The sequence below is a fragment of the Malania oleifera genome, chromosome 12 (genome assembly GCF_029873635.1).
Source record: "Malania oleifera isolate guangnan ecotype guangnan chromosome 12, ASM2987363v1, whole genome shotgun sequence".
In the NCBI taxonomy this organism is placed as follows: Eukaryota; Viridiplantae; Streptophyta; class Magnoliopsida; order Santalales; family Ximeniaceae; genus Malania; species Malania oleifera.
This window is the reverse complement of record NC_080428.1, coordinates 71972487-71998397: the sequence shown is the minus strand read 5'-3', so window position 1 is coordinate 71998397 and position 25911 is coordinate 71972487. Positions and strand designations below refer to the sequence as shown.

Here is a 25911-nt window from a genome sequence, read left to right as displayed (position 1 = left end):
AGAAAATTATTTTATAGTCAATAAATTGAGTAGGAAAATGCCGTCTTCCCAAATCTCTCAGCCCCCAAAGTCTGTGATCATCTGAGGATGGCAGTGACCGCGCGAGTGTCACCATTCATCAGCCTCGCGTTCGCCAATCCCATCCGTTTCTCCCTCTCACCCTCTGCAAATCTTGCATCCCCTCATCAATCCCTTGATCAACATCGTAACTCGACTAGCTTCGAAAGCCCTAGAATCAGCATTCGTCGTGGAATCGGAAAGGTCTTTCTCCGTTTCTCTAAAATGTTATCCGTTCATGAAATTGATAGTTTTAGCATTGGAGTCTGTGTTCTCAGCTGAACGCTTCAATTCGAGGAGAACCGAAGGAGATTGACGAAGCTTTCTTCGACGGCGATGATGTGATCGAGGACGAGAGTGACGGCGAGGAGACGGAAAGCAGTGTGGACTTGCTGTTCAGATTTTTTCAGAGTTTGTTCAAGAAAGTCTCGAAGCGCGCCAAGAAGGCTTCGCGCTCTGTATTGCCCGCGGCCATATCGCCTCAGCTGGTGAGTTGTATCTTCAAATCAGGACATATGATTCTGTATTTCTGCTTAGATAGGCACAGAGAACGTTTTCCCACTGCTGTTATTTGCTGTAGTTTCAACAAATTCGATTTACTTCTATACCTTATTTGCTTATTTATTAAAGCTTCTTCTGACGCCGTCCCAGTGTCAGGTGCCGATTACAACTACTTGACCAGTAGCATAGCAATGGAAGTGGTGTGCGCCTGAAATTGCATAAAGCGAAGTGTTATTAGTTAATCGGTTCATAGCTAAACGGCCATGTTCGTTCCTTGCATGATATGCCAAGTATCCATTTGTACTCGTTCATTCTTCTCCCTAACCCTGTGTACTTTAGGCACATCTTACAAATCCAAAACCATTTCTTTAAAATCATTGGTTCTTTTGTTTTACATAATTCACTGTTTTGAACCGAAATTGCAGGTGATGACAGGAACTAATCTGGGTGAAAAAATAATTTAGAACAAACGTCAATTCAGTGGAGAAAAAAAGAAGTTAAATTGCTCTTTAGTAATATGTAATTGCAGCGCTTTTCTCTTTTATTAAAAAAGAAAAGAAAAGAATGAGGATTCATGTTGGATGTCTTTTTCGCCCTAATGGGAAACAACGATGAACTATTCAACTTCTGTGAGACAACCAAACACGTCATTATATAGTATACCAATTAAGTATTTCCTAAATTGGTTTTTAGTTTGATATTTAGTCAATATGAAACATTATCCATTCAATGAGTTAGTAAATAGATGGTAAATTCTGCTGGTGGTCACTCGAATTTTAATTGAATTAATTACATTAGGTCACTAAACCTTAAAAAAGTTCTATTGTGATACTATCATTTTAAAAACGTGTCAATGCCCTTCTTCCCGTCTAATCATAATGTATCTATCCTAATTGTGCCAATGTGGAAGGTTTCTTCTTCTTGTCGTAAAATGGGCTGAACACCTTCATGTAGGACAAGAAGCAAGACCTTAGGAAGATCCTTGCTGGAGAATAATTGAGAAGAGTTGGGTCAAGGAATTGTTGGGTTTAGTTAGTAGTTTATTATATGTGTTTAGTATTAATTAATGTAGGATTATGCATACATGGGGGTTGTTTGTAATATTTGTGTAAAGTAGGGGTTTGTTTGTGATTAATATTTGTTAAAGTAGGGGATTGTTTGTAATTCATGTAGTTTTAAGGGTATGTGGTGTAATTTTATTTGTTTAGGCTTTCTTATAAATAGTGTGTGAAAGCCATGTTGTAAGCAGTTGTTGTTGAATTTGAATTGGAATTGAACGGGAGTTCCCCCCTAGTATCTCCTCTCTCCCCTCCCCTTCCTTCCTTTTCTATTTCTTCTAAATTCTTCCATGATTGTAGAACCTTGATGTTGCCCGACAAGAAGCAAGACATTGGGAAGATCCTTGTTGTAGAATAATTAGGAAGTTTAGTTAGTAGTTTATTATGTGTTGAGTATTAATTAGTATAAGATTATATGTATTTGGGGGTTGTTTGAAATATTTGTGTAATGTTGGGGTTTGTTTGTAATTTAGGTAGTTTTAGGAGTACGTGTGTAATTTTGTGTTTAGACTTTCTCGTAAATTGTGTTTAGACTTTTTTATAGACAATTGTTATTGAATTTGAATTGAATTGAATGTGAGTTTTCCCTTGGTATCTCCTCTCACCTCTCCTCCCCTTCCTTTCGGTTTTCTATTTCTTCTAATCTCTCCCATGGCTGTAGAACCTTGATGCTGCCCCTCATCATTTGGTATCTGAAACCAAGAGAAGAGAAGGAAGAAGAAGAAGAAGAATCAACACGACTGAAGAGAAGAGAGGAGGAATAAGAAGAGAAGAGGAGAAGAGGAGAAGAGTGGGGGAGAATTACAGAATTATGTAAGGAGAGAGAAATATTCCAGTGAGGTAGAATAACAGAGAGGTTGCTGGATAGAACGGAGCAGACAAAAGGAGAAAGAAGGAGAAGAAAGAAGGAAGAAGAACATTGATTGGAAGGAAATTGGGGGGATTGAAAAGGAAGAAGGAAGATCAATTTTGGGCTCTGATAGTCTAATACCAAATGATGCAGGGGCAGCATCAAGGTTCTGCATCCATGGGAGAATTTAGAAGAAATAGAAGAGAGGAAGGAAGGGGAAGGGAGGAGAGAGGAGATTCGAGGGAGGAATTCAAGTTCAATTCTAATTCAAATCATCAACAACTGCTTACAACATGGCTTGAACACACTATTTATAAGAAAGCCTAAACACAAAAAATTACACACATACCCCTAAAACTACATGAATTACAAACAAACCCCAACTCAAATATTACAAACAATCCTCAAATACACAAAATTCTATATTAATTAATACTAAGTTCTGCAGCCATGGGAGATTTTGGAAGAAATAGAAGAGAGGAAGGAAGGGGAAGGGAGGAGAGAGGAGATACTAGGGAGGAACTCAACTTCAATTCCAATTCAAATTCATCAAAAACTGCTTACAACATGGCTTTCACACACTATTTATAAGAAAGCCTAAACACATAAAATTACACACATACCCTAAAACTACATGAATTACAAACAAACCCAACGCAAATATTACAAACAATCCTCAAATACACAAAATCCTATACTAATTAATACCAAACACACATAATAAACTAACTAATCCTAACAATTCCTTGACCCAATTCTTCTTAATTATTCTCTAATAAGGATCTTCCCAAGGTCTTGCTTCTTGTCCTACATCACTCCTCTTAAGGAGAAAGTATTGTTCGTCAGCCACCCAACGTCCACTGCATTGACCCATGCTACCCTATTCCTCTTTGTTGCACGCAAAGCCATTGGGAAAGGGGCTTAGAATTACTACTGTAGCAAGCATGGTTTAATGCCCCTACGATATAGCCATAGGGATAGTCACTTCGGTAGACCGGCCAAGAGCACCTATTCTCTTTATTCTTTGTCTTTTGTTTTTTTATTTTTTTTCTACCTCATTGAGAAGTATAAGAAGGGGGTTTTTCAAAGTGAAGCAACCAATGCCAAATTAGTGTGCCTGAAAGGAGGCAATGTTGAACACCAATGCCCTCCATGGTTGACTTCTTCCAAGCCATCTTTTCTTCCATTTTCTACTGTTATTGCTTTTCTTCCATCCCTTGTATGAGAATCCATCATTAAAGAGAAAATAGTATAACATATTTGAAGAGAAGTATACTTTTGGGGGTGCAAGTCATTCACACTAAACTTGCACTTGTTACCCTCATTGACAGACTCAATGTTGGCATAAAAACACGCTTCCCACCATGCATCCTCAAAGAATATCAACACAAATGCCAAAACTCGACATTGGGGAGGTAGATGCTGAATGTATTCATGATATTTTGTTGAAATATGATGACGTCTTGGATGCTTTCAATTGCCGCTGCGGCAGGTGTGGGCTAAATAAGATTTTTGCAACTTGTCTTGCACAACAAGTAATCATATTCTACAGAACAACGCCATTCTAAGACTTGAACAACTAGTCAACTGCCCAATGTTCCATGAGCCTTGCTTTGGAGAACCAACACCCAGCTTTGGATCCATCTGGACATAATTCTCACAAGTTGAGCTTTAAAGCTCTGGTAGGAATTCACAAGGAAAGATCACTACCTCCATTGATGTGCCAAAGCATGTTGAACAAAATGCTTCAAGCGAAAATGATGATACTACATACTATTGAGAGAATTCATGTACTCATCGACAAAGCTCATTAGATTATAGAATAGTTCGTGTCTGGCTTGATCAAGATGCCATGGCTGTTAGGTTGCTCTTGCTCTAGGTTTAGAGTCAGAAAGTCAATGGAGAAGACTGGGAAGGAGAAGAGGGTTTATGCTAGAATAATATAAACATGTGCGTATGATGGTAGGATATGGGCATTCATTAGCATAGTGGTACTACCACACACTAAAAACCCTTGTGGTGGCATTGTCAATGGAATGATGGACATCAACATTTTAAAAAGCATAGTAATGTAGGACAAGAAGTAAGAGCTTGGGAAGATTCTTGCTGAAAAATAATTAAGAAGAGTTGGGTTAAGGAATTGTGGGGGTTAAGTTAGTAGTTTATTATGTGTGTTAGTATTAATTAAAATAGGATTATGTATATTTGGGGGTTTTTTGTAATATTTGTATAAAGTATTGGTATGTTTGTAATGTAATGTAGTTTTAGGGGTTTGTGTAATTTCATGTCTTAGAAATAGAGCGTGAAAGCCATGTTGTAGGCAGTTGTTGATGAATTTGAATTGAAGTGAACGCAAGTTCTCCCTTGGTATCTCCTCTCTCCTCCCTTCCCTCTCCTTCCTCTTCTAATTTCTAATTGCAGCCATGGACAAATTAGAAGAGGAAGGAGAGGTAGAAATTAGAAGAGGAAGGAGAGGGAAGGGAGGAGATACCAGGGGGGAACTCGTGTTCACTTCAATTCAAATTCATAACAACTGCCTATAACATGACTTTCATACTCTATTTATAAGAAAGCCTCTTTACATGAAATTACACGTAAACCCTTAAAACTACATTACATTACAAACATACCCCTTCTTTACACATATATTACAAACAACCCCCAAATACACATAATCCTATTTTAATGAATACTAACACACACAATAAACTACTACCTTAACCCAAAAATTCCTTAACTCTACTCTTCTTAATTATTCTCCAGCAAGGATTTACCCAAGGTCTTGCTTCTTGTCCTACATCAACTCTCCCCCATTTAGGAAAAAATCATCCTCGAATTTTGAGATGTTGGAGAATTAAAAGGGAGAAGCAAGCTTGGATTCTTTGAAAGCCAGCGCTTGAGTGATACAAGAAATCAGGATCCTTTGGCAGCATCATGGACTTGAATTGAGAGTTGGCATCAATAAGCACATCAGGAATGACAAACTCAACAATTGGAATGTTTGAAGGACTTTGGATGTCTTCACATTCATTTCCTTCCTTGTATTGTCTTCAAGTTGAGTAGTTATGTAGAGCGGACTTCCAAACAATTTTCTACCCATTATAGTGAAGACATATGTGTTCTCATGTCCTTGAGTAACACCTAAATCATCCAACCAAGGAGAACCAAGGAGTACATGTCCAATCTTTATAGGTAGGATATCACACCAAACATTAGTCAAATGTTCATCCATTTGGATGGGAGCCAAACATCTTTCATAAACATGTACAATAGACTTATCAACCCAAGACATCATATAAGGCTTTAGGTGAGGTTCCGAATGAAGCTGCATACGGATGACTCCGTTTATGGAAACCACATTCATTGGACATCTTCCATCAATGAGGATTTTGCAAACCTTTTCTCCACATTTGAGAAAGGTGTTGAAAACCTTGAAATTGTGCCCAAAGTATGATAAATGGCATTCCTTTGTCTAATAATTTGTCACCATATTGCTGAACTTATTTACACTGCAACTGTGTATTAACAAAAGTTTTTCACACACTTGCCCACAATTCTCAACCTGATCATGCAAAACCATAAACTTGACTCCTAATTTTCAAGAAATATCTTCAGTTCACTTTAGATCTTGAGCGTCTTGCTGAAATGAAACAAATTCACTTATTAAATTCTCAAATTGCAGCAATAAAACCTGATTTTTGATGTTGGCCGTGACAATTTCTGGGGTTTCATGCCAAATTATCGGGCTTGCTTGCAATGTAGTGTCTCTACAATTAAAATATCTCCTTGCAGCTCAGTATATTGCAAAGAAAACCCATAATATCATGGCTTGGCAGTTTCTCCTGAGACAGGAAACAGGAGGAGATTTTGGTAGACACTCTCACTCGCAGTCGCCGGCATGCGGGGTGCGTGAGTTTCCGGCAGCGACTTTCTGGCAGTGATTTTTGGGGCGAAGGGAGATCAAGGAATGGAAAGTACAATGGTGTTGGTGGTGTGATGAGAAAAGCAAAGGAGGATAGGTCTTTGGAAGAGCTGATGGCTGGATATGTTTTGGCCGGTATGTGGTGTCTTCAGATGGTTGGACGACAATGAAAACTGGAGGGGAAGGGTTTCATGGGGTTCTGTTTTTGGCTGTGTGGGTGGTGTTGCAAGATGGTCGCTGGAAAGTGGTGTTTGAGAATTGGGGATACGATTGGAATTTCTGAAAAGTTTAGAAACTGCCTTTTGTTTTGTTTTGTTTTTTGATTTTTTAAATGCTGAAATTTCTGAACAGAAATTAAACTAGAAGTCGCAGATTTTAATGGTGATGGTTCTGATGAATTTGATGATTGGGTGGATTCTTTGGAGTACTATTTCCGATGGTATGACATGAATGAGGCTAGAAAGTTGTACTTTGCTGATTCAAAATTGAAGGGAACTGCTTGAATTTGTTGGATTAAACAAAGGGAGATCTTTGGAAGAAGGATATTTGGTGAGATTACAATGTGGGGTGAGATGAAGCGTGCCATGCAGGAGCAATTTGTGCTTCCCAATTATCAGCAGCGTGTTCATTTCCAGCTCTTTGATTTGAAGCAAGAAGAAAAGACAGTTATGGAGTACACTAGAATATTATATCATTTGGCTACTTGTGCTGATATAGAATGGAAAGAAAATGTCATGATAGCATTGTACGGAAAAGGGTTGAAGTCAGCTATTGCCTCCAAACTTGCTGCATGTCATCTCATTACAATTGGGGATGCAACACAGGTTGTCACTCCGATTGAGGAGGACATGCAATGCAATCCTCCTCGACATCAGCCCTTTGGTTTGAGAAGAGTGCTAGTGGAGTGTATGAGAGAAGACAGTTGAGCAATTGGGTAAAGGTGTTCAAATTAATACCTCTTGGAAGACTCTTGAGCATTCCAAAACAACTTCTTAGAGCCAGTCATCACTCAAATGCTTTAAGTGTTAAGGTTTTGGACATGGAGTTGCACAATGTCCTTACCTATTCATGGCCGTTGCAAAAAAAGAAGAAGATGATGATGATACTCAAGTAGTTGAAACTGAAATAGAAATTCCAGATGGCAATTTGAAAACTTGTTTAGTGCTTCGACATATGCTCTCTTCCCACAAGGTTAAAGAGACAGAGGATTGGAGGCAGACCAACATATTTCAAACTCAATTGATATGCCAAAAACAACTTTGTGCTAACAACTGTGGTTATTGTCTTATTGATCCTGGTAGTTGCACAAATGTAGTTTTTGAAGAAGTTGTGAAGAAGTTAAATTTGAAAGTTGAGCCTCATCCCAAACCATACAAAATTGCTTGGGTGAATAATACCAACTTGAAGGTGCATGATATCTACTTACTCACCTTCAAGATTGGTTCCATTATGGAGACAGTGCAATGTGATATTCTTACTCTCAAAATTTGTTACATTCTTTTAGGCGCAACGGTAAGGTTGTCACCGTGTGATCTAGAGGTCACGGGGTCTAGGCGTGGAAACAGTGTCTTACAAAAATGTAAGGTAAGGCTGCGTACTATAGACCCATTGTGGTCCGCCCCTTCCTTGGACCCCGCATACATATGCGGGAGCTTTGTGCACCGAGCTGCCCTTTCTTTTGGGCTGACCATGGTTATTTGATAGGAAGGTGAAACATGATGGATATGAGAATTCTTATTCCCTATCCATTGACAAATCATCACGAATCCTTCCACTCACCAAGTTGAAGCGTACTGCTGGTTTCTTTCTAATGAAACGAAATGACTCTATTCATGGTGATGGAATCCTTGGTACTTTCCCCAACTTGACAGAGTCGAGTTCTTTTCGGAAGGAGGCAATTGATATAGGACAAGAAGCGGCTATTTGGATGGATCATTTCAACCCAATTAGGAGGCTTATGTCAAAGAATAGGGTGAATGGTTTATTGGGTTTGAAACCCAAATGTGCTTAGTTAGTTAGTTGTTTAAGTATGTGGTGTAGTTTGCTTGTCATAGGATTATTTATGTTGGAGGCTTGTTTGTAGTAATTGTGTATTCTAGGGGTATGTTTGTAATTCATGTAGTTTTAGGGGTATGTGTATAATTTTATGTGTTTAGGATTTCTTATAATAGTGTGTGAAAGCCATGTTGTAAGTTAGTTGTTAATGAATTTGAATTGTTGAATTGAATGTGAGTTTTCCCTTACTATCTCCTCTCTCCTCCCTTCTCTTTCCTTCCTCTCTTCTATTTCTTCTAAATTCTCCTATGGCTGTAGAACCTTGATGCTGCCCCTGCATCATTTGGTATCAGAGCCACCTGATGGGTACTATAATGTGGATGGATCCTACATTAAGGTGTAAGCCACTCTGACGAGGGTGTCTGAGATCAGACGGGAGAGCCTGTTACGGTCTCACATAGGATGTGTATGAGGGAGATCTTGGACTTATAAGGATGGTTTGGACTCTGACTATGTGAGGTGCCTTTTTTAGGACAAATCCGTGGAGCCTGTGGGCTAAAGCAGACAATACCTCACTGAAAAATAGTTCCAGTCGTGCCTCTATATAGTTTCTGTACTTTTCAGGAATTTCGATAGTGTCCCCAAATCTTAATTACCACTTTCCAGCGAACATGCTGCAACACTACCCACACCACCAAAAATGGAACCCTCTGAAAACTTTCCCCTCAAAATTTCATCCTCGTTTGACCATTCATGTGGCTCCACGTATCGGCCAAACTTCTCCATTCGCCGATCCCTTCAAAATCCACCCTTGCCGGTGTTGAGCTACAACAATCACCTCTATATTCCCCACCCCTGATCCACCCTCGATTGAAAAAGTCATCGCTGGAGCACCATTGGCCGGTGGCCCACGCGCCAGCAATTGTGAGTGAGAATATTTGCCAGAATCTCCTCCTATTTCTAGTCTCACGAGAAATTGCCCAGCCATCCATATGGGTGAATATTTGGCTAATGTTTGGTGTGATATCCTACCTATGAAGATTGACCATGTACCCATTGGTTCTCCTTGGTTGGATGATTTAGGTGTCACTTAAGGACATGATAACATGATAACACATGTCTTTCACTATAATGGGAAGAAAATCGTTTTGAAGTCCGCTCTACCAATGAACCAAGACAAAGAATCAGTCATAATTATTCAGCTTGGAGACAATACAAGGAAGGAAATGAATGTGTTTGAAGACATCCAAAGTCCTTAAGACATTTCAATTGTTGAGTTTGTCATTCCCGATGTGCTTATTGATGCCAACTCTCAATTCAAGACTATGATGCTGCCAAAGGATTGTGGTTTCTTGTATCACTCAAGTGCTGGCTTTCAAAGAATCCAAATTTGTTTCTCCCTTTGATTCTCCAACATTTCAGAATTCGAGGCCAAATTTTTTCTGTGGAACAGTCGATGTAGCCATGTAGGACAAGAAGTAAGACCTTGGGAAGATCCTTGCTAGAACATAATTAAGAAGAGTTGGGTTTAAGGAATTGTGGGGTTAAGTTGGTAGTTTATTGTGTGTTCAGTATTAATTAGTATAGGATTATGTGTATTTGGGGGTTGTTTGTAATATTTGTGTAAAGCAGAGGTATATTTGTAATGTAATGCAGTTTTAAAGGTTTATGTGTAATTTCATGTACAGAGGCTTTTTTATAAATAGTGTGTGAAAGTCATGTTGTAGGTAGTTGTTGATGAATTTGAATTGAAGTAAACGTGCATTCGCCCCTGGTATCTCCTCTCTCCTCTCTCCTTCCTCTTCTAATTTCTTCATGGCTGCGGAACCTTGATGCTGCCCCTGCATCACATAGTGACCAGAATATTATTTTTTAAATTTTATCAACATCAATGAAACTAAGTAGGGGCTTATATGGGCACCCTTTTGATTGAGTGACCGCAAGTTGAATTTGCATGAAGGTTAGCAAATAATGGAAAAAATAAACAAAGTACTGGCTAATATGGGCGCCCTTTTATGTCTAATTGCAAGTTTGCATGAAATAACCAATGATAACCAATGGCCTTGATATTGGTTTAATGGTTACTATAATTGCTTGGAGATACATGCCCTTAAAAACTTCTGAAATTCAGTTCATAAAATCTATGACAAGTTTGTTTACTGATGTCATATAGTCAGAGGGTCACTTAACTGCAAAAGAGATTGACCTTGACAGAAATTTTCATTTATCTTGTGCAATAGATTTTTTTGTTATTTTCTCCTGCTATAGCTTTTGTTTGCGGTTTGCTTGTTGATGATTCACGTGATATGTAAATTTTATTGTCCGCAGAATAAAAAAATTGTATTAAAATTGTCCTGTTTTTATTGTTCTGGACTTTGCTGAAGAGTGATTTTGAATTGTGACCAATAAATATTACATCTATTCAGATAATGGTGTATACTTTGTTCATTGGCTATTGAATTTTTTTCATAAAATAATTTTTACATGAGCTGCTTGCTGACAAAAGTGTAAACCTTCTGAGCAAATATTTTATTTGTCTGATTGTATTTCTATTAATTGCTAATTATCCATGATTCTTTTCCATCGTTTGTTTTTGTGCCGGAATTCAGGTGTCCTTTGCAGTTGACGGGGTTCTTCTTCTTGCTTCACTGTCTATTGTTAAAGCACTTCTTGAGGTATAGCTCTGTTTGTTCAGATGTTGTTTACACACTGGAAAACAATTTTGAAATGTGTTGTATATGCATCTAGATTTTTATCATTAGAAATAGTAAATTAAAGCCTAAAGGAGCAAGGGCAAACTCATCTATACTATAGGCAGCACATAAAAAAGAAGAAAATTAATAGATAAATAAAATAAACTCAAATTGTTCTCGTAGGACCTGTAAAATTAAAATAGGAAGAGCGGGCTTATTAAGGGCTTCATAATTCGGACCCCTGATTAAAACAATGTTTTCAATATAGGAATTCTTGAGCTCTGGTTTCTATTAGCAGACCCATGTGATGCATGAAATATTTAATAATTTAAATTTGTGAGCACTTTACATGGTGCATGTTTTAAGAATTTTTAAAAACTAAAAAATGAAATTGACAAATTCAATGGTAGTTAAAGAATACAATTCATCCACACATGCATGTGTAGCCTTCAACAATATGTGGCTCTGGTGTGTCGAAATTTCAACAGCATATGCTCCATTTACCTTTTTGAGCATTTCATGTTTTTATAAACCTGTGAAACTCAATGTCAAAATCCATATCATTCAACACCAACTTTCATTCTTAAGTTTTTCATGCTCAAATTCAAATTTCTCAAAGCAAACCAATAATAATTAAATATACTTGAGTTGGTCCAAATCAATGTTTAGCTAAATCAAATACAACCAAAAAAAGAACCTCAATTCAAGAATGCAAGCACACACAGATAGACACAAAGTTTAGGTTATGAATTGAGAGTGACATCCAAAATTCAAACGGCCAACAAATATTTCCAGCTGAACAATAATGGCTATTTAATATAATCTACGTATCACTACAAACTTTGGTTCATTTCCTTGTTTTTTCAGGAGAATGTGTTTGTGATGTAGTTTCCTTTGTTTCTTTCTTCAAATAAATATTAATAATTTCTTACTTCAAACCAAGCCTTGTGTAGCTCTAGCTACTGAAAATGCTCTGAACAATCCACGTTGTTATAATCGTACAAAATTCGTATTAAAATTCATAATACTGAAAAGAATTTGTCCCCAGTATTACAACACTCAGATTCAGATTTCATGAAACAGAGAAAGTCTCAATTCAAGAAAATTCTAAATCAAGGAGATATTATTACATTGTTATTATTTATTTTTACAGTATAGAAGTTTTAGGAATTTGTATTTATAAATCCAAACCAATCCTTTTAGTTACATATTATTTCAGATCTATTGTGCCACTTCATAGTCATTAATCTAGTGTAGACAATTATGCTAATGTGTAAGGACTTAGGAAATGTAAAATGTATAAAAAGTGAGGATGATATTGTCTTGGTTAAGGACGAAGGCATTAAAAAAAATGGCGAAGTTACTTTAGTAAGTTGTTTAATGAAAACCAAATAGAAGGCTTAAACTTAGAATTGTCAAATGAGGAAAAAAAACTAAAAATATGAGATTTATTCGCAAAATTAGAGTTAACGAAGTTAAGTTTGCTCTAAAAAAGATGAAAAATGGGAAAACTATGGGACTAAATAACATCCCAATTGAAGTTTGGAAATGCTTAGGTGATAACAGAATTGTATGGTCAACTAATTTATTTAATACAATTGTAAAAACTAAGAAAATGCCAGATGAATAGAGGAAAAACTCTTTAATACCTTTATACAAAAATAAAGGAGATATTCAAAATTGTAATAACTATTGTGGAATTAAACTTATGAGTCATACGATGAAACTATGAGAAATGGTAGTTGAATAAAGATTAAGGTTAGAAACAAAGGTCTCAAAAAATCAATTTGGTTTTATGCCTGGGAGATCTACCACAGAAGCTATTTATCTTTTAAGAAGATTAATGGAAAAGTTTAGGGAAAAGAAGAGAGACTTGCATATGATATTTATTGACCTTGAGAAAGCATATGATAGGATACCTAGAGTAGTTTTATGGTTGGTTTTAGAAAAAAAAGGTGTATGTAGTAGGTATACCGATGTCATTAAGGATATGTACGATGAAGTAATGATTAGTGTAAGGACTATAGATGGAGAAATTAGAGAATTTCCAATCACCATAGGTGTACATCAAGGATCTTCTCTGAGTCATTATCTTTTTGCTTTTGTGATGGACCAATTGATTAAGAATATTCAAAAGGAGGTTCCATGGTATATGTTATTTGCAGATGATATTATATTAATTGACGAAATTAGGGACGGAGTAGAGGCTGAGTTAGAATTATAGAGAGAAGTTTTGGAATCTAGAGGCTTTAGGATAAGTAGAAATAAGACATAATATATGAATTGTAATTTTAGTAATGATAGGAGGAATATTGGAGACAAAGTTAAACTTGATGATGAAGAAATAAATAACACTTCTAGATTTCGATACCTTGGATCTATTATGCAAGCTGAAGGAGAAATTGAAGATGATGTAATGCATAGAGTTAAAGCAGGTCGGGTAAAATGGAGAAGTGCTTCAAGTGTGCTTTGTGATCGTAAAATACCATTAAAATTGAAAGGGAAGTCTTATAGGACAGCTATAAGACCAGCTATACTATATGGATCGGAATGTTGGGCGACGAAGAAACATAATATTCAAAAAGTAAAAGTTGCTGAGATGAGAATGCTTGGATGGATGAGTGGTATAACATTGAAAGTTAAATTAAGGAATGAACATATTCGTTGTAAGTTAGGTGTAGCTCTTATAAAAGATGAGATAAGGGAGAGACGACTCAGATGGTATGGACACTTACAACGTAGGCCACATAGTGCATCTGTGAGGAAGAGTGACTTAGTTACTGTGGGGGCAGTAGAAGGGGTAGAGGTAGACCTAAAATAACTTTGGAGAAGATAGTGAGTAAGAATTTAATATCCTTGAATCTATCAAAAGAAATGGTCTATGATCACATAAATTGGCGGAAAAAGATTCATATAGCCGACCCCACCTAATGGGACTAAGGCTTGATTTTGTTGTTTTTATTGATGGTAACAAACTATCTTTATGATGAAATTTAATAGTATAATTTAAAATAGCACGGGAATGTTTCAACTTTCAAGTTTAAGCACAATGCATATTTACGGATTATGCACAACAAATTTCAACACAGTATATCTAGCTCAAATATCAACATATACTGTGCATAATACCTGCATATTTTGCACCACCTCAAACAACATGATTTAACCATTCTCTTTGCTGAAAATCCCATAAAGCTAAACAATAGAACTAGCACCACTGAATCCATCTTGTAGTCATTTTTATAAGAAAAATAAATCTAAAAACTTGCAATAGAGATGATTGGATTAGGAAATCTAACATCTTAGTTAAGATTGATTGCTGGACAGAAAAGAGGATGATGGAATTTTAACAGAGATGGAGGCGGCAAAGTCAGTTTCATTGAAATATGAGTTGGATGGGGTGATTGCAAAGGGCTAAATTTAAATAATGACAACACTGAATTTTTTCTGAATTAATTTACGGAGGACATTGAGAGTAGACCAATGATTGAGGGTTGGAGTGGATCCCTATTTCTAATGATCAGATGAGATTGTTGGAAAGGCCTTTCCAGGAGATCAAAGTTAGGAATGTAATGTTTGGGATGGATAGGGATAAGGCTCTGGGTCCAGATGGTTTTACTATTGCCTTCTTTCAATATTGTTAGGATGTGGTTAAGGCTAATCTGTTGAAGGTCTTTAATGGATTCGTTTTTAATGGAGTCTTTGGCAAAAGCATTTATTTTACTTTCATTACTTTAGAGCCTAAAGGATCATGCTAAAGAAATTGCTGATTTCGACCTATCAGTCTAGCCACACACGTTTACAAGATTGTTGCAAAAGTGTTTGCAAATAGCTTAAGTGATAGGAGACTATTTCTAAGACCTGAAGTGCTTTTATTTTATTTATTTATTTATTTTGGTGGGTGGGGGGGGGGGGGGAAGGGGGAGAGATAGTGGATGCTATTTGGTATCTAATGAAGCAGTGGAGGATATTGGTAGGAAGAATAAGGTACAATGGTTTATTGGGTCTTAGACCCAAATGTGTTTAGTTAGTTGTTTAATTTTTTTTTTTTGGATAGAAAAAGAAATTCATTAGATTAAAAAAGAATGTACAATCAGGAAAGAAGGCATCTCCTTAACAAAACAAAACAAAAAAGGAAGCATGCCCTTAGAAGGGACTTCCAATCCTACTGAACATCTGTCAAACACATCCCCTTAAAAGTTTCATTGCCCACACACCACAAAGAAGCCATAAAAATCACTTTCTCCCACACCAACCAATATGGTATCTTCTTTCCTGAAATATGTATGTTACATTCCTTCTACAAGCCCCATAACACTGCAAATAAAGCACAATTCCATAATGCAATACCTTCCTTCCTCCTACCAAACCCCACAAAAGATATTGCCAAGAACTGCTCCATTGTACTCGGACAAACGCAGCTTTCTCCAAAATAATTAAATAACTCATTCTAAAACAATCCAAACAAAGCATACAAATATTGGGGGATAGAGCCTTTAAAGGTCTCCTCATCTGCAGCAAGTCATTAGTATTTATTTTATTAAGCATAACCAACCAAAGAAACACTCTGATTTTATGGGGGATTTTGATCTTCTAGATTACTTTGTAGAGTGGAAAGGAATGATTAGTACCAACCAAGAAATAAAAAAAAGGGATTTACACGAAAAAACACCTGAGGAATCCAACAACCAAGAACAGCTATCATCCTCAGACAACATCCTACAGTTGTTCAACATAACCAACAAAGAAGATAGTTCAATAGTTTCCCTATCATTCAAGGCTAAAACGAAAATCCCAACAAGGTAGAGGACTGCCCAAATCTACCATAAAAGAAAAGATGGGATCATTTTTTGCCTTGAGTTCAAACGGAATAAGTAAAGAAAAGAGGTGGCTAGAACAACATTCCCCAACCATATATCTTTCCAAAAATGAATGTTACCCTTACCCATCACAAATTTGGTATGGGGAATGAAGATAGAATAAATTTGAGAAATAGCTTTCCACAGGCTTTCCGAAGGACATCTAGAACCTAAATTTGTATCCTACTCATTCTCATCAAGGCCAAATTTATTTTTGATAACTTTATGCGACGAGGATGAAATCTCTAACAGGAACCACCAAAGCCATTTAGCCAAAAGAACCGTGTTCCTAGACACCAAATTTGCAAGACCCAAACCACCCTTTTTCTTAGTCCTACACACCACTTCCCAATTCCTTAAGTGATCCTTAAAAACCCCTACCTTGACCACAGGAAATATCTTATAATTCTCAATCTTACTAGCAACTCCCATTGGGATTTTAAAAATAGACAGAAAATAAAATGGAATACTAGAAAGACAAGCCTGAATTAGAGTAATCCTCCCTCCTAGAGGAAAAAAGGGTTCCCTTCCACCTGTCTAACCACTTAGACACTCTCCACCACTGGATCTCAGAAACTAGCTACTCTAGGATTGCCCCCTAAAGGAACCCCTAAATAAGACATCAGCCACCCCAACTCTGCACACCCCACTTCCAAGGCTAGTTCCCCAGCACTCTTTATTGCTTTATTTGCTTTTCCACATCACCCTGCCCTAGGCTCCTTGAGCTTCTGGGGATGGGCAGCCATCAAGTAAAAAAAAAATAGGGAGTGATGCAGTAGCAACATCAAGGATTACTCCGAAAAGAGAATTGGGGAGAGATATAGAGGAGAGAGGGAGGAGGAGGAGGAGGATGAAGGAAGTAAATAGGAGGAAGGAGATACAATGTGGGGTACAACATGCACATGCACAAAGCCGTTCACTTCAATTTCAAATTCACAAAAAACTCAGTTTACAAGGTTTCCACACCTTATTTATAAGAAAGCCTAAATTACTAGAAACACACGTGTCCCTAAAGATACATGAAATTACAAATTAACCCCTAAAAAACGACACATATTACATACAAATCCCAAATACACATAAGCCCTAATTTTAACTAAACATATGTAATAACTACTAATTAAACTATACACATTCGGGTATGGAGCCCCACTATCATTCAATCCAGTTCTTTTGAATTAGTCTCCAACAATGGTCTCCCCATGGTCCGGCTTCATGTTCTACATCAAGGTGCTTGTATTCTGTTAGTGGAAATCCATTTTTCTTCCTGTCTAATGCTCCATCTTTTAGCATATAATATAACACAAGTTATGATGGTTGTATGCCCCCTCCTTGTCTAATTTGCAAAACCCTCCTAGTTTACGAATCTTTTTGGGTTGGCTTTTTATAAAATTGTGTTTCCTCTTAGAGATTGAATGCAACAGTGCAACACCTCAACCTGTTATTGATGTATAGAACTTGCAACATTGCCTTTTATGTATTTTTTGGATTTTGTTTGTGTTTCTTATTTTTTGTTTTGTTTCCAGTCAAAGCAAACATGTGGTTGTGGGTCTATATTCTGGTTACACATCTTTCACAAATCTCAATACATCACCTTCAACATTCTGGATTAGTTGACAGTTGGACAGGGAATAATAGTTTTATTTTATTTTATTTTATTTATTTTTTATAGTAAATTTAGTGATTATTATGGTGACAAATGTCATTTTACAGGTGGTATGTACCCTTGGAGGAGCTGTGTTTGTGGTAATACTTATCTTACGTGTGATCTGGGCAACTGTATCCTATTTCCAGTCAAGTGGGAATAGTTTTTACCAGGGTGGAACATCATTTGGTACAACACAACCAATAACATGATCTTCTTATTCGCTGGTGGCTCTCTCTCCCTGTCATTTCTTTTATTGCACAGCACCGAGCGATTAACTTCTGAATTGCTTAATGTTAGTATTCGTACATTCTTTTACATACCACATGCCGTCTGATTGTTCCTCAAAGTGCACCCTGCTTAATGATGTTTTTGTTAATTATTTAGCGGTTCATTTTCTCATTCTCCCATCTTCAGACGGTCATGTGGTGGTGGTTGCTTCACAGGTCATTGATTATTGAAGTTTGTAGTGTAGTCTGGCACAATTAATTGTGCGTTGTACCATAATGGTTGGCACTAGATGCATGTGTCTCTTGATTCCAGTTAACTAATAATATGCATTCTCACGTTGATCAACAGGATAAGTATTATGTGATCAACAGGAGGAGAGATGCATTTGATGAATTGCTTACTGTGTGCATCTTCTACACCACAAAAATCGAAGTCTTTTGCAATCAAATAATGGATTAAGAAAAGTGAGTTACCATGGTGCACCTGATTTTATGGACAAAGTCGTCATTTTCTAGTCTATAGAGGGGCGGAGTTGTACTTTTCGTAGAGGTTATTCTCATGGGCTAGTTGTGAGTCCGGTTGTCCCGTTATATGCTAGGATGTTAGAAGTCCACTAGTTTTGAAGCAAGTTGAATCCTAGTAAGGTTGGAAATATTATAAGTTTTGGTGGATGAATGGGTAAAAATTTTTAACTCTTACCATTTTGTCTGAATTTCCTGGTGTCATGATGTTTGGATTTCAAGTCTTTGATTTGGATTTGTGCTGATTTGGACAAAACGTGCAATATAAAATTATATATAGGGTTTTTGTCAAAATTTACATAAATTTAAATTCAAGTCCTGAAATCCATACTTCGTGTGAATTTTTCATGATCCTTGGTGAATTTCCTAGCTTCTATCCTCATCTATGGCACTGCTCACGCACATTATCACATCTGAACTTCTTTTCCTCTTCCTGGCAACCCTTATTACTATTCCATCTCTACCCAATAAAGCCCTAAAATCCCAGAATGCCTTCTTGCATTTAACATCATAAACCCTAATGCGAGCTTTCTAAAATCATAGTATTTTCCTGCACAGAATTGCCAACTACATGTCCATCCATATTCCAGCCCCCCTTGTTGATGAACTCCAATCAGTCTGCCCTGGTTGACCTCTAAATTGTAACCCAACCTTTTTATCATAGTTACAAACCCTAAAAATTCCTTATTTGACCTAATCCGCGTATTCAATCTCCTCCTGATCCTCCCTGTGTCAGATTCTCAATTATGCCTATATTGGACCTTGCCTAATTTGCTGCCAAAGTTATAGCTATGTGCGGTTGCTTGGAATTATTCTTCATGATTGTCACATAAAAGCTGAGATGCCCTGCGGCTGTGCTGCACTGGTGCACCAAATTTCGAACACAGCTGGTGAATTCCTTAATCTGTATTTGGTGAAAAGCCAGCTAGCCATCCAGCCTCAGATCAGAACTTGTTTTTTCCCTGCCCAACAAAGGTCTATTCTCAGAAGGCTTCGAGGTGGCTAACTATATGTTTGATGTTCCACCTTTGCTTTCGCCGAAAGTAAGTTAATGACAGTCATTATCGATGCTAAAAAAATTCTGCCACCCATCAGGTAGGAAAAAGCTTGTAAATTGTGATTTAGAGTTGGAGAATATGGGTGGGTGGGTGGGTTTGGATTTAATGGAATCAACTTTTTAGGATGAATTGACTTTTTATTACTGTAAAATAATTTGCGATGCCTCTCCTCTGGGTATCCAATTCAGCTATCTTTTCTTTATTTTCTTTTTAAATTTCAGTAAACCAGAAAGAATAAAGGGAAAGTAACCTTCAAGAAGACGGATGACAAGTAACAATGAAGATTGAAAGAATGAAATAAGCTATGGTGGGGGAATAAGAGTTTGCTTCATAGTTCATGGGGTCCTTTTACTGGTTTCAACTTTCTCTTTTTTCTTTGGAGGCAGGGGTGTGGGGATGTGTTTGGATTGGGGAGCCAAAAGGTGGAACCTTCTGAAAAAGCGTATAGTGCCTATTTTTATTTTTCCCATCTATCTTTTAGTCCTTTTGGATGAAATCAATTGAAATTTGTTGCTGGGAATATATATATATATATATATATATATATATATATTCCTATACTCAATGTTAGAAGCCATTATATATATATATATATATATTCCTATACTCAATGTTAGAAGCCATTCATCCATGATCAAAATCATCTCCTAAAAGACATTCAATGCTCAAAGGTGAGATTTTTATATTGAGGTTGGTATTTGGATAGGATAGAAAGGTGTATGGCATCCTGTTGTGCAACTCGTCTGTGGGCTTCCAATTGAAAGGGGAAAAAAAAAAGTCCACAAAGGAAAAGAAAGAAAAAAATTCATTTTGTATTGTATTTTTCTTTATATTAAATTCTATTAAAAATGAAAGTTTTTTTATATATGTTTTAAAATTTTTAAGAATTAAATATTAATGATATGTAAAATCAAAATTTTGTTCAAGAATTTAATATATTTTTTAAATTTTTTTCCCTACTTTGCTTGATAATAGACATGGAATCGTGGGTTTCTTTATATTTTTATTTTTATGTTTTGAAAAATATTTTCTGAATTCTAAATGGGATATTTGAAAAAGGTTGAAGTAATCAACCCAACTAAAAATGATTCTCTGTAGACATTAGGCGCAGTATCAAAGGATCTAACTACACCACATGTCCCAAGCCAAGAACATGGACGGGAGAGAAAATAATCTCACGGAAATGAAATGAAGAATGAATGGAATGGATGGACATGTACATAGTATATGCACTAATGGGTTTGGTCATACAAAATTACAATTCCTTCTCTGCTGTGAACAGCCATGGGTAACATGAGATTTCAATCCTCTTTTGCACAAACATATGAAAGGAAAATCTCAGTTTTTTTTTTTTGATCTGTAAAGGTAAACATATTCCTCAAAATAGTGTGTACAAACACACTGGCCATCCCAGAATTCACATCTGACAAATCATATATGAAAGTTATATATATATATATAAGCTTCAACAATACACTACTAGTACATATAAGCGAGTGCCATATAAATGTATGAGTACCAAACCTAAAAGTTAAAAGTAATCAAACTTATTGGGCGAGAGGAAGGAGGGAATTCTATCCATTTATGGTGTTAGCATCTGTAGTGTTCACCATTACTTTATAGGATTTACATTTGCATTATCACATGCTTAAATACTTGAGACTAATTCAAACTATTAGCTCTAATACCACTTATTAATACTAAATAAATTCTCACAAGTGGGTTAGATAGTTATTTTTTTGGGTCAATTGAAAGCTTGTACTAAGCGTGGACTACACAACGAAAAAGAAGTTTATTCCTATCTTGTATTCCTTTTCATCCCTTTAAGGATTCAAACTCGAAATCTTCAACAAAGATGTCAAACTTTCGTGGTTGTTTGATTAGAGGGTTTGATCCATTAAGTTTTAAGTTTCATCTACATATACTAATAATTCATCATTACTCTATTTTATTATGTGACATAAAACTCTATTCTCACATCTCTGAGTAATGGTCCTAATGGAGTATTTGCACTCTAAACTTGCTGTGATATGTGGCTCATATATTGAGTGGAATGCATGTACAATGAGAAAACATGGAAGGAAACAATAGCTATTGTTTTTAGCAGGTTTATAAGAGCAAATCGTTGACGATTTCCCTGAAACCATGGTTTTGTCAGGGTGACAAAAAATAGTCAACGATGTTGGTGCTGTTGCTTCGAATGCTTGCTCTCAGTATTAAACCATCGACGGTATCTCTGCAAACCGTTGACGATTTGGCTCAAGAACTTGGTGTTTATTTTTAAATTTTAAATTGGGACGTTGGAGAGGTTGGGTTTTGGATGGAAAACCTCCGAAAACTTTATATATACGTTGTAACTATTATGTGGTTCATGTCTTGGGACATAAGATAGTAAGAAAAACACTGTCGTTTGCTCCCATGGATATAGGCATTGCTGAACCACATAATTCCTAGTGTTATTGTTATTGTTTTCATTATAATCTGCGTGATTGTTATTCTGTATATTTCACCATTGAGTGTTGCGTTGTAAGGTCAAAATTATTCCATTGTGCATTCATTTTTCACAACAAATTGGTATCAGAGCATTGTTATAATGGTCTTTGGAACTTTTTTTGCAAAGTTCGATGTTGTTAAGTTCAATGGAACGAGAAACTTTGATTTTTGGCAGAGAAGGGTTAAGGATCTGTTAGTGCAGTAAGGTATGATGAAGGCTCTATACGGAGTTCAACCAAAAAACATGGATGAAACAAGTTGGAATGAATTGCAAGCAAAGGCAGTGTTGACTATCCGAATTTGTTTGGATGATGACGTGTTGTATCACGTCATGGATGAAGATTCTCTAACAGCAGTTTGACAGAAAATGGAAGAACTAACACATCAACGCATTCAATTAGATTGTAAGTGATTTGATGTGTGTTAATGTGAAGTTTGAGGAGGAAGACAAGACGATGATGCTATTGAATTCCCTACCCATGTCTCACACGTATGAGAATTTGGTTACTACTCTAACATGGGGCAAAGAAACCTCGAATTTGAAAGAGGTAACAAGCGCATTGCTAGGTTTTCATCAAAGAAATATGACTAATGATGAAATTTCACATGGTGAAGGGCTTGTGATGAAGGGTAACCATGAACGTGGGAGAGGAAAATTTAGGAATGGATTAAGTGGTGATAAGTCTCAGTCATAGTTCGGGAAGAAGAAGGACATAAGGTGTTTTAGGTACGGGAAAATTGGGCACATAAAATCGGAGTGTCTAGAGTGGAAGAAAGGGAATGCTGAAAATCAAAAGGGTCTATCAAAATCTGCAAATGTAGTGGAAGGAGACTCAGGGAGCTGTGATGGTGATATGCTATCTATTTCATTGGGTTCATAATGCCTCACGAATTCTTGAATCCTAGATTCTGGATGTTCTTATCACATGACACCAAACAGAAATTGGTTCAATACCTACAGGTCAGTTAATTCTGATTATATTCTAATGGGAAATGATGCTTCATGCAAGATTATTGGAATATGAAATATCAAAATTAAAATGTATGATGGTATTGTGAGAACTTTATGTGATGTAAGGCATGTACTGGATCTAAGGAAGAATGTGATTTCAATGGGCACTTTAGATTGTAACGGGTATAGTTATAAATCTGAAAGTGGAATAATGAAAGTGTGTGAAGGCGACTTGATGGTGATGAAATGGCAAAAGTTAGTGGGAAATATCTATGCACTTTGAGGTACCATAGTTGTAGGTGGAGCTGCAGCTGTAGTTTCTGAGTCAAGTAATACTATTTTGTTCAAAACAACCACATACAAGATGAAGGGTATTCATAACTACATTTATTCATATGTTTGGAGATCGGTTAGGATAACATCACGGATGGATATATGCATTTCATGGGTTTATCATGAAAGGTCTTGGTGTACTTCATGTGACACAAGTCAGAGATGTTTGCCAGATTTAACTTGTGGATGATGTGGAAAACCAGATCGGGAGAGAGATCCTCAGATCAGACATTGGTATTGAGTATGCTGGTTCTGTTCAAGGTGTTTTGTGAGCAATATGACAGATTGTATACAAGGATTGCAAAGAACTTCTTGGTCAGTGAGTATGACACGTTTCTCGTTTAACCGATTGCTAAAGGTATCACTAGATGGGAAAGTTGCAGGACAAGTGTGGACAAGTTATGTGGTAGACCACTCTGGTTTGTGAGTGTTTGGATGTCTAGCCATGCACGTTTCTAGTGAGGTGAGATCTAAGTTTGGTGTAATGTCCGGATGGTACATCTTTCTAGGGTATAAGAAAGATGGGTTCAAACTGGGTGATACAATGACAAACAAGGTGGTGATCAGTGAAGATATGATTTTTTGTGAGAAAACCATGGTGCAACGTACTCAGGTAAAAGAAGAGAAACAGATGCCAAAAAACTGCAGTAGCAATAAACATGTGATGTGGGTGGAGTTACAGATTCAGGGTAGAGATGACATTGTTCATAATGCAGAGAGTTATAACACGATATACCAACAAGATAACATGTTATTTGTTGGGAAGACTTTGACTGAAGCTAATCAGTTGGGAACTTTGTTGAGAAAATGTTTTGAATGAAAGTTTTGGGTACGACCAAAAAGAGTCTTGGTTTGAATATTTGTAATGACAAAACTGTAGGGAGATTAGAGTTATCTCGGGGTGGCTTTGTGGACAGAACTGCAGGGAGATTGTGGTTGTCTCAGGGTGGTTTTGCGGGGCATCAATGTAAATTATCTGCCGCTCGGTACCCAAGGACGAACGATGATGTTTGAAAATATGTCAAAGGTCCCTTATGCTGGTGCAATGAGGTGTTTTGGCAAGCAACAAAGTGATCCGTCAGTTATGAGATTTGTGGATGCAGACTACGTAGGGGTTTTGATGACAAGAAGTTTACAATAGGGTGTATGTTTATTGTTGTGGGAAGGCCTTGTTGGAAGTCCAGGGCATAGTCTCCAATTGTTATATCTACAACTGAATCGAGGTTCATGATAGAAGCCGAAGCTGCCATAGACAAGTTCAAGCGTTACTTGGACTTGGTTTTTGTCTCCAGTTGCTCAATGGGAGGTGGTCCCAACCTAATTTCTCAAGATCAAGGTGGAGCAACAAGTTTATGTTTTCAGTTTTCTCCTAAGGAGCGTATATTCGCCAAGGTGGAGATTGTTGTGATATGTGACTCATATATTAAGTGGAATGCATGTATAATGAGAAAACATGGAAGAAAACAGCAGATGTTGTTTGCAGTAGCAAATCGTCGACGGTTTTTTAGGATGACGAGAAACAGTCGATGATTTTAGTGTTGTTGCTTCGACTGTTTGCTCTTAATATTAAACCGTCAACAATATCTTTCCAAACCGTCGACAGTTTGACTTGGGAACTCGGCGTTTGTTTTCAAATTTTGAATTGAGATGTTAGAGAGGTTGGATTTTGAAAGGAAAACTTCCGGAAACTTTATATATACGTTATATATTATAACTATGATGTGGTTCATGTCTTTAGACATAAAATAATAAGAAAAACACTGCCGTTTGCTCATGTGGATGTAGACATTACCGAATCACGTAATTCCTAATGTTATTGTTATTGCCTTAATTATAATCTGCATGATTGTTGTTCTGAATATTTTATCGTTGAGTGTTGCGTTGTAAGATCAAAATTGTTCCGCTGTGCATTTGTTTTTCACAACAAAACTAATGATAAATATATAAATAAATAAATAGTCAAAAATACATTCTGAACTCCAAACCATAGGTTTGAACTGTCCAGCAGCCATTTTAATGATGGAAAAATGTTTTCTTTACAGCCTAGCCAAATTTATATTTCTTGAACACTTTCAGCTTATAGGACACGAGTTGGGTGCAAATTTTATGGGGAGGTAAAGCCTTGAGGGCATGGATTGGGTACAGAGCTAATGGGGAGGAGCAGAAGCAAGGTGAGAGTAGCCTCATCAACTTATCCACATATATATATATATATATAAAGTGAAATATTAGCTCCTCTACAAGAGTAGGCGCGCAAGCGAAGAAAATTATCTCAACGCGAACCCCACTGATTGACAATCTAATGTAGAATCACGAGGCTGCGTCTCATCCAAGCACATCCCCTCTCGTTTAAAAAAGTGCATCTCTGATCAAACTGGAAATACTTGAAAGTTAAAACACTTCTTTCTTTCTGCATCTTTTCCCCTAGATTTATCTAAAATATTTTCAGCCCGAAAATAATGTTTATGAAATTTTTATATCAGCAGAATCAAATGAGATAGGAAAGAAATGAAATGGAAACTTGAATGGTTCACAAAATAAAGTCTGAGGGCTAAATTCGATCTAGTTTCTTTTCTTTGCACTAAACATGCTGTTGGTGGTCTACACAAACCACATGACAAATTCACAATACAAGCGTCGGCGGCGATGGTATTCGAAAAGTAGAGAGTGATATCAACAGGCAAACATAAAACAGTCAGCAGAAACTTTACCACCTACAAAGAACTTCCAAACACTGGAGTGA

The 25911-nt window shown here is 36.8% G+C and overlaps 1 protein-coding gene across 4 annotated transcripts; it reads left to right on the top strand.

The window, feature by feature from the left end:
- LOC131144110 (protein SHORT HYPOCOTYL IN WHITE LIGHT 1) lies at window positions 1–18507 on the top strand. 4 transcript variants are annotated; one of them, XR_009133696.1, is made up of 5 exons: window positions 1–261; window positions 336–545; window positions 10993–11058; window positions 17462–17807; window positions 18160–18507. XR_009133696.1 is itself a non-coding variant. In XM_058092501.1 (5 exons), the coding sequence occupies exons 1-4, from the start codon at window positions 88–90 to the stop codon at window positions 17790–17792; spliced, it is 594 nt and encodes a 197-aa protein (XP_057948484.1). In that variant the 5' UTR covers window positions 20–87; the 3' UTR covers window positions 17793–17807; window positions 18160–18507. The 4 variants fall into 4 exon arrangements, 3 of the variants coding, with proteins under 3 accessions (XP_057948485.1, XP_057948486.1, XP_057948484.1); XM_058092501.1 differs by having other exon boundaries at window positions 20–261; window positions 17649–17807; XM_058092502.1 differs by having other exon boundaries at window positions 17649–18507.
- The last annotated feature ends 7404 nt before the right edge of the window (window positions 18508–25911 follow it).